The sequence below is a fragment of the Nothoprocta perdicaria genome, unplaced genomic scaffold (assembly GCF_003342845.1).
Source record: "Nothoprocta perdicaria isolate Ctin4 unplaced genomic scaffold, notPer1 scaffold_545, whole genome shotgun sequence".
Lineage (NCBI taxonomy): Eukaryota > Metazoa > Chordata > Aves > Tinamiformes > Tinamidae > Nothoprocta > Nothoprocta perdicaria.
The window spans coordinates 6,562-15,345 of record NW_020455805.1 but is presented as its reverse complement, the minus strand read 5'-3'; the positions used below and the strand labels follow the sequence as shown (position 1 = coordinate 15,345).

The 8,784-nt window shown below is 64.3% G+C and overlaps 1 protein-coding gene across 1 annotated transcript in view; it reads left to right on the top strand.

Moving 5' to 3' along the window:
• Positions 1-8,784, top strand: part of PNPLA6 (patatin like phospholipase domain containing 6) — a gene marked incomplete at its 3' end in the record, with an annotated part of 14,287 nt that overhangs the window by 2,344 nt on the left and 3,159 nt on the right. Inside the window, exons 8-27 of the mRNA XM_026048519.1 lie at positions 4-62; positions 145-228; positions 317-423; positions 697-888; positions 954-1,031; positions 1,204-1,409; positions 1,502-1,633; positions 1,716-1,839; positions 1,923-2,036; positions 2,263-2,338; positions 2,450-2,590; positions 3,662-3,725; positions 3,815-3,983; positions 4,058-4,240; positions 4,921-5,039; positions 5,714-5,870; positions 5,965-6,081; positions 6,169-6,238; positions 8,151-8,267; positions 8,514-8,630. Coding sequence (XP_025904304.1) covers positions 4-62; positions 145-228; positions 317-423; positions 697-888; positions 954-1,031; positions 1,204-1,409; positions 1,502-1,633; positions 1,716-1,839; positions 1,923-2,036; positions 2,263-2,338; positions 2,450-2,590; positions 3,662-3,725; positions 3,815-3,983; positions 4,058-4,240; positions 4,921-5,039; positions 5,714-5,870; positions 5,965-6,081; positions 6,169-6,238; positions 8,151-8,267; positions 8,514-8,630 — 2,426 coding nt within the window. The remainder of the gene's footprint in view (positions 1-3; positions 63-144; positions 229-316; positions 424-696; positions 889-953; positions 1,032-1,203; positions 1,410-1,501; positions 1,634-1,715; positions 1,840-1,922; positions 2,037-2,262; positions 2,339-2,449; positions 2,591-3,661; positions 3,726-3,814; positions 3,984-4,057; positions 4,241-4,920; positions 5,040-5,713; positions 5,871-5,964; positions 6,082-6,168; positions 6,239-8,150; positions 8,268-8,513; positions 8,631-8,784) is intronic.

The following is an 8,784-nucleotide window of genomic DNA, read 5'->3' as shown; positions in this document are numbered from 1 at the left end:
GAGCGGCGCCGACGAGGGCCGGGAGAGCGCGCCCAGGACGCCCGAGGCGCCCCGGGAGCTGGGTACGGCGACCTCCGCGCCGGGGCCTCCGCGGAGGCGGCCTCGTCACCTCCCCGGTGCTCAGGGCCGTATGTCCCCCCGCAGGCGACCCGCTGAAGGTGCCGGGGCTGGAGCCCCCCGCGCCGCCCTTGCTCAGCCGCTGCATCTCCATGCCCGTGGATATCTCCGGTGGGTTCGGAGCCGGATGGGTCCCCCGGGATGCTCATCCCGCTCTGCCGTGTCCCCGCCAACGCYTCCCGTTGTTGTCCCCGCGCAGGCATCCAGAAAGGGCCCCGCTCCGACTTCGACATGGCCTACGAGCGCGGGCGCATCTCGGTGTCGCTGCAGGAGGACGGCGCCGGCGGCCTCGCCTCCTTCTCCAGGGTGAGGCGCCGAGGTCTCCCCGAATCTGCCCCGGGGTGGGGGGGACCCCCCGGGGGCACCCTGTCCCCCACGAGAGGCTGTTGGCGACGTCCTCAGGCCAGGGACGTCCTTGGTCCCCTTGGCCAGAGCGCGTCGATCCGGGTCTTTCCCGTTAACCGGAGCCGTCCTTGTGCGGCGGAGGGAACCATTCCCACCGTTAGGCTCTTGATGGCCTTCGGGACGCCCCGTTGGGGTGGCCCGGTGGCCGGAGCTGCGCCGTTGTCCCCTGCGCAGTCCATCTCCCACGAGCCCAAGGAGCGCAAGTCGGTGACGGTGGAGGAGCAGCCGTCGGGCGTCTACCACTACAACGGCGGCGAGGACGAGCCCATGAGCGGGGACAGTCCCTTCGGGCCCTGCCCGGGCCGCCAGGGCAGCGGCGTCTTCGAGGCGGCCAAGCGGGAGCTCGTGAAGCTCATGAAGGTGGAGGTGAGGACGGGGAGGCCGCCGCCGGCGGGTCCGCGGCGCCGCCGGCGTCACCGTCCTCCCCGCAGGACCCGTCGCTGCTCAACAACCGCGTGCTGCTCCATCACGCCAAGGCCGGCACCGTCATCGCCCGCCAAGGGGACCAGGTGGGTCTGGGGGCTCCCATTCCTGGGCCTCCCATTCCTGAGCCTCCCGCTCCGTGGCTCGTGAATCGGCATCCCGGCGCACGCGGAGCACCGGCAGAGAGCAGCGGGATAAAAACCCCGGGGACGGCGGCGGCCTCCGAGGACTCTGCGCTGACGGTGGCCTCCCCGTCAGGACGTGAGCCTCCACTTCGTGCTCTGGGGCTGCCTCCACGTGTACCAGCGGATGATCGACAAGGCGGAGGACGTGTGCCTCTTCCTGACGCAGCCCGGCGAGATGGTGGGCCAGCTGGCCGTGCTCACCGGCGAGCCCCTCATCTTCACCATCAAGGCCAACCGCGACTGCACCTTCCTCAAGATCTCCAAGTCGGACTTCTACGAGTGGGTAGCGAGGCCGCTCGCCGGGGAGGCTCCCCGAAAGGGGCCCCTTTTTTTGGTCCTGGGGGGCCACCTCACTGCGCCCCCGTCGCCAGGATCATGCGGGAGCAGCCCAGCGTGGTGCTGAGCGTCGCCCACACCGTGGCCGCCCGCATGTCGCCCTTCGTGCGCCAGATGGACTTCGCCATCGACTGGATGGCGGTGGAGGCCGGGCGGGCGCTCTACAGGTGGGTGGCACAAGGTGGCCTCGCCCCGCCATGATTTTGGAGGCCTTTTTTTTGGCATTATTTTGGGTTTTTCTCCCCGCAGGCAGGGCGACAAGTCGGACTGCACCTACATCGCGCTCAACGGGCGCCTGCGCTCCGTCATCCAGAAGGGCAGCGGCAAGAAGGAGCTCATCGGCGAGTACGGCCGCGGGGACCTCATCGGCGTGGTGAGTGGCCACCAAGAGCTGGCCCCGTCCCCCTCTGTGGCGTCGGGAGGTCCCCACTCTACTCGTCCCATGTCCTCCTGCAGGTGGAAGCACTCACGCGGCAGCCGCGGGCCACCACGGTCCACGCGGTGAGGGACACGGAGCTGGCCAAGCTGCCCGAGGGCACCTTGAACAACATCAAGCGCAGATACCCCCAGGTACCGGGTGGGAAGGCTGAGCTTCTTCCCCGGAAATCCGCTCCGGTTTGGGCAAACTGGGAGCCTCCAAAATCTGCCACAAGATTCGGAGACCTTCCAAGGCTGGAGATCCTTGGCTCTGCTCCTGCAGCCTCTTTCTGGAAGCTCTTCCAGTTCCTGCTTGTGGCTTCAAGCCGTGCTCAAAAGCAGCTTGAATTAAAGCCTGTCCCTGTCCTCGTCCCTGCAGGTTGTCACCCGCCTCATCCACCTGCTGAGCCAGAAGATCCTGGGAAACCTGCAGCAGCTCCGGGGCCCCTTCGCAGGTGGGACCTGAAAGGCTCCATATGGACATGGGTTGTTTCCTCACCTCTCTCAGTCCCTGTAAAGGGCAGGATGTCCCCAATCATGTGTCACCAGCGTCTGTGTCCTTGCAGGCTCCAGCTTGGGCATGGCCTCCAGCTCGGAGCCCACCAACCCCACCAGCAACCTGTCAACAGTGGCAGTGCTGCCCGTGTGCGACGACGTGCCCATGGCTGCCTTCACCTTGGAGCTCAAGCACGCGCTCAATGCCATCGGTGAGTGCCAACCTGTGGTGACCAACCCATGGCATGGTGGTGACCATGGTGGTGGCCATGACATGGTGCTCACTACAGTTCTATGGTAGTGGCCATGACCTCATGGTAATCACAGTGGTGACCGTGACCATGGTGGTGGCCATGACGTGGTGCTCGCCACAGTTCCATGATAATGGCCATGACCTCATGGTAACCACAGTGGTGATCATGGCATGATGGTGACCATGGTGGTGGCCATGACACGGTGCTCACCACAGTCCCATGATAGTGGCCATGACCTCATAACCAAAGTGGTGACCATGGCATGATGGTGATCACCATGATGATCACCGTGACATAGTGCTCACTACAGTTCCACAGTAGTGGCCATGACCTCATAACCACGGTGTTGATCTTGACATGATGGTGACTATGGTGGTGGCCATGACATGGTGCTCGCCACAGTTTCATGATAGTGGCTATAACCTTGTGGTAATCATGGTGGTGACCATGGCAGGATGGTGACCACGGTGGTGACCATGACTAGTGGTGACCACATTGGTGACCATGGCATGATGGTGACCATGGCAGTGGCCATGACATGGTGCTCACCACAGTTCTATGGTAGTGGCCATGACCTCCTTGTAACCACAGTGGTGACCACATTGGTGGCTATGGCATGGTGGTGACCATGGTGTTGACCATGACATGGTGCTTACCACAGTTCCATGGTAGTGTCCATGATCTCATGGTAATCATGGTGGTGACCATAGCATGATGGTGACCACAGTAGGGACCGTGACTGGTGGTGACCGCGTTGGTGACCATGGCATGGTGGTCACCATGGTAGTGGCCATGACATGGTGCTCACCACAGTTCCATGATAGTGGCCATGACCTCCTTGTAACCATGGTGGTGACCATGGTGGTGACCACGGCACGGTGCTCACTACAATTCCATGGTAGTAGCCTTTATCTCATGGTAACTGTGGTGGTGACCATGACATGGTGGTGACCACAGTGGTGACCATGACTAGTGGGGACCACATTGGTGACAATGGCATGGTGGTGACCACAACCCCAACCCCTGCAGGTCCCACCCTGCTCCTCACCAGCGATATCATCCGTGCCCGGCTCGGCTCATCAGCACTGGACAGGTACAAAAGAGCAGCGGGAGTGCGAGGACACGCGTCACCATGGGGGGGACAAGCTGTGACAACGGCCGGTGACGTCCCCACGCCCGCAGCATCCACGAGTACCGCCTGTCGGGCTGGCTGGCCCAACAAGAAGACATCCACCGCATCGTGCTCTACCAAACCGACTGCACCCTGACGCCCTGGACCGTGCGCTGCATCCGGCAGGCCGACTGCATCCTCATCGTGGGGCTGGGAGAGCAGGAGCCGGCGCTGGGCGAGGTGAGCGGCGGGGACACCGCGGTGGGGACACCACGGTGGGGACACCACGATGGTGACGCCCACGCCGCGGGCAGCTGGAGCAGATGCTGGAGAACACGGCGGTGCGGGCRCTGAAGCAGCTGGTGCTGCTGCACCGCGAGGACGGCGCCAGCCCCTGCCGCACCGTCGAGTGGCTCAACATGCGCAGCTGGTGCTCGGGCCACCTGCACCTCAGGTGTCCCCGGCGCGTCTTCTCCCGCCGCAGCCCCACCAAGCTGGTACGTGGCCGGCTCCGCGTGGAGCCACCATCCGGGGAGGTCCGGTCCCCAAAGCTACTGGTCCCCAAAGCCACCAGTCCCCAGAGCCACCGGTTCCTGGAGCTGCCAGTCCCCAAAGCCACCAGTCCCCAAAGCCACCGGTTCCTGGAGCCACCAGTTCCTGGAKCTACRAGTCCTCAAAGCCACAGGTCCCCAAAGCCACCAGTTCCTGGAGCCACTGGTCCCTAAAGCCACTGGTTCCCAGAGCCATCAGTCCCCAAAGCTACTGGTTCCTGGAGCTACTAGTCCCCAAAGCCACCAGTTCCTGGAGCCACCTGTCCCCAAAGCCAATGGTCCCCAAAGTCACTGGTTCCTGGAGCCACTGGTCCCTAAAGCCACTGGTTCCCAGAGCCATCAGTCCCCAAAGCTACTGGTTCCTGGAGCTACTAGTCCCCAAAGCCACCAGTTCCTGGAGCCACCTGTCCCCAAAGCCAATGGTCCCCAAAGTCACTGGTTCCTGGAGCCACCAGTCTCCAAAGCCACTGGTTCCCAGAGCCATCTGTCCCCAAAATAAACGGTTCCTGGAGCCACCAGTCTTCAAAGCCACCAATTTCTGGAGCCACCGGTCCCCAATGCCACTGGTTCCTGGAGCTGCTGGTCCCCAGAGCCACCAGTCCCCAGAGCCGCTGTCCCCTCCACAGAGAGAGATGTACGAGAAGGTGTTTGAGAAGAACGCCGACCGGCACAGCGACTTCTCCCGCCTGGCGCGGGTGCTCACGGGCAACACCATCGCCCTCGTGCTGGGTGGTGGCGGTGCCAGGTGGGTCTCCCCGTCCCCTCAACCGCACCCTGTCCTGGCCACCAAAGCCACCAGTCCCCAGAGCCACCAGTTCCTGGAGCCACCAGTGTCTGGAGCCACCGGTCTCCAAAACCACCAGTCCCCAAAGCCACTGGTTCCCAAAGCCACTGGTCCCCAAAGCCACCAGTGTCTGGAGCCACCAGTCTCCAAAGCCACTGGTCCCCAAAACCACCAGTCCCCAGAGCCACCGGTTCCTGGAGCCGCCAGTCCCCAAAGCCACTGGTCCCCAAAGCCACCAGTTCCTGGAGCCACCAGTGTCTGGAGCCACCGGTCTCCAAAGTCACTGGTCCCCAAAGCCACCAGTTCCTGGAGCCACCGGTCTCCAAAGCCACCAGGCCCCAAAGTCACCAGTCCCCAGAGCCGCTGGTTCCTGGAGCCACCAGTCCCCAAAGCCACTGGTCCCCAAAGCCACCGGTCCCCAAAGCCACTGGTCCCCTGGAGCTACCAGTCCCCAAAGCCACTGGTCCCCAAAGCCACCAGTTCCTGGAGCCACCAGTCCCCAAAGCCACTGGTCCCCAAAGCCACCGGTCCCCAAAGCCATTGGCTCCTGGAGCTACCACTCCCCAAAGCCACCGGTCCCCAAAGCCACTGGTTCCTGGAGCCACCAGTCCCCAAAGGCACTGGTCCCGGCGCAGGGGCTGCTCGCACATCGGGGTGCTCAAGGCGCTCGAGGAGGCCGGCATCCCCGTGGACCTCATCGGCGGCACCTCCATCGGCTCCTTCATCGGCGCCCTCTATGCCGAGGAGCGCAGCGCCGTGCGCACCAAGCAGCGGGCCCGCGAGTGGGCCAAGGTGAGCCCCGATGCACCCCAAAAACATCTGCCCCCCMAAAACACCAGGGTGTTGCTCGCAGTGTCCCCCTCTGTCCCCTCCGTTCATCCTGCAGTGCATGAACTCGGTGTTCGAGACCGTCTTGGACCTCACCTACCCCATCACCTCCATGTTCTCGGGCTCGGCCTTCAACGGCAGCATCAAGAAGGTCTTCCAGGACAAGCAGATCGAGGTGCCGGGGTGGGCGGCACCCCTCGGGACAGCTCCCAGCCATGGCGATGTCCCCACGGTGTCACCCGCCGCCTCTGTCCCCCCGCAGGACCTGTGGCTGCCCTACTTCAACGTGACCACGGACATCACGGCCTCGGCCATGCGGGTGCACACGGACGGTAAGAGCTCTCCGGGACGACCGACGATTCGCCCGTCGTGTCCCCGTCGTGCCACCACCGGCTTGGCTCACCCTGTCCAACCGGGTGCTGCACCCCAAAAGGGTGCCCCGAGCCCACCTTGCTCGTCCCCACCAAGGACGAGCCCCAGGAGGCCACGTGGGTTGGGAGCCCACCTGGCCAGGGAGCAGCTCCCTCATGGGAGCACCCGTGGGTGCGGAATTTCCTCCATCCCCGGGGGGGAAATGGGGGCCCGTGGCCACCCGCCCCGTTGGCCACACACGCATGTGTCCACCACGCATGGACCTCCTAACGTATCTGCTCACCACTAACCCCAGTAACCCGGGCGTGCCAGCGATGCCCGCGGTGGTGGCGGGTGCCCGGTGACGGGGCTGCGGTGACGGCCGGGGGGACGCGGTGGCCCCGGGGTCTTGGCAGGGTCCCCGCTCGGCGTCGCAGCTCACCTGGGACATTGAGAGCCGTCCACGGAGACGCCCGCGGTGGCCGGTAGCGCCCGCGTCCCCACGCCTGCCTGCTCGGCCGCCCTCTTAACTCCGACTAACCCCTCCACTCACCCGCTCTTAACCACCCGTGGGGACCATCCTCTTCCTCGCGAGGCCCAAGCGCCTCGTCCTGGGGCATCTCCCTGGCCCACGGAATCCCAGAATGGTTGAGGTGGGAAGGGAGTTCTAGGGATCATCCAGTCCAACCCACCTGCTCCAGCAGGCACACCCAGAGCACGTGGCACAGGGTGGCACCCAAGGTGGTTTTGGAAGATCTCCAGAGAAGGAGCCTCCACAACCTCCTTGGGCAGCCTCTTCCACAACCTCCTTGGGCAACCTCTTCCACAACCTCCTTGGGCAGCCTCTTCCAGGGCTGCGTCTCCCAAGGTGGTTTTGGAAGATYTYCAGAGAAGGAGCCTTCACAACTTCCTTGGGCAGCCTCTTCCACAACCTCCTTGGGCAGCCTCTTCCAGGGCTCCTTGGGCAGCCTCTTCCAGGGCTGTGTCTCCCAAGGTGGTTTTGGAAGATTTTCAGAGAAGGAGCCTCCACAACTTCCTTGGGCAGCCTCTTCCAAGGCTCTGTCACCCAAGGCGGGTTTGGAAGATCTCCAGAGGAGGAGCCTCCACAACCTCCTTGGGCAGCCTCTTCCGAGGCTCGGTCTCCCAAGGCGGGTTGGGAAGATCTCCAGAGAAGGAGCCTCTACAACTTCCTTGGGCAGCCTCTTCCACAACCTCCTTGGGCAGCCTCTTCCAGGGCTCCTTGGGCAGCCTCTTCCAGGGCTCCTTGGGCAGCCTCCTCCAGGGCTCCTTGGGCAGCCTCTTCCAGGGCTGTGTCTCCCAAGGTGGTTTTGGAAGATTTTCAGAGAAGGAGCCTCCACAACCTCCTTGGGCAGCCTCTTTCAAGGCTCTGTCACCCAAGGTGGTTTTGGAAGATCTCCAGGGAAGGAGCCTCCACAACCTCCTTGGGCAGCCTCTTCCAAGGCTCCTGAGGCAGCCTCTTCCAAGGCTCTATCACCCAAGGCGGGTTGGGAAGATCTCCAGAGAAGGAGCCTCCACAACCTCCTTGGGCAGCCTCTTCCAAGGCTCGGTCTCCCAAGGTGGTTTTGGAAGATCTCCAGAGAAGGAGCCTCCACAACCTCCTTGGGCAGCCTCTTCCAGGGCTCCTTGGGCAGCCTCTTCCAGGGCTCTGTCACCCAAGGTGGGTTTTGGAGATCTCCAGAGGAGGAGCCTCCACAACCTCCTTGGGCAGCCTCTTCCAAGGCTCCATCACCCAAAGCTTGACCGTAGAGAGTCGGCGGTGGGTGCTGACCCCCTTGGAGCTCCCCCACCCACTGCTGACCCTTCCCGGGCTTGCACCCGTGTCCCCGCGGCGCCCACCCCGCGCCCGTGACCCGTGTCCTCTCCGTCCGGCAGGCAGCGTGTGGCGCTCGGTGCGCGCCAGCGCCTCGTACCCCCCTTACCTGCCGCCGCTCTGCGACCCCAAGGACGGCCACTGGCTCGTGGACGGCTGCTATGTTAACAATGTCCCAGGTCAGCACCGCGCCCGCCCCGGCCACCCTCRGGTGCCGCCGGCCACCCTTGGGTGCCGCCGGCCACCTGGGGCCCCCCAAAAGACACCCCTCCACAAAAACACCCCCAAAAATCCCCCCGGCTCCGAGCTGTCCTGAGGTTCTCCTGGAGCACCCGTGTGCCCCGTCGCCGTGGGTAGGGATGGGCGCGCGCGGGGAAGGGAAGGGTGCCCGCGCTCACCCGCCGCCCCCGTTGCCGTCGGCGCAGGCTCGCTCTGGCGCTACGTGCGGGCCAGCATGACCCTCTCGGGCTACCTGCCGCCCCTCTGCGACCCCAAGGACGGCAACTTGCTCATGGACGGCGGGTACATCAACAACCTGCCAGGCAAGTGGGCGCCGCCGGGGGCGCCTCCGCGATGGTGGCACCTCCATGATGGTGGCACCTCCGCCACGGTGGCACCACCACGATGGTGACACCTCTGCGATGGTGGCACCTCCATGATGGTGGCACCTCCATGATCACGTCACCTCCGCCACGG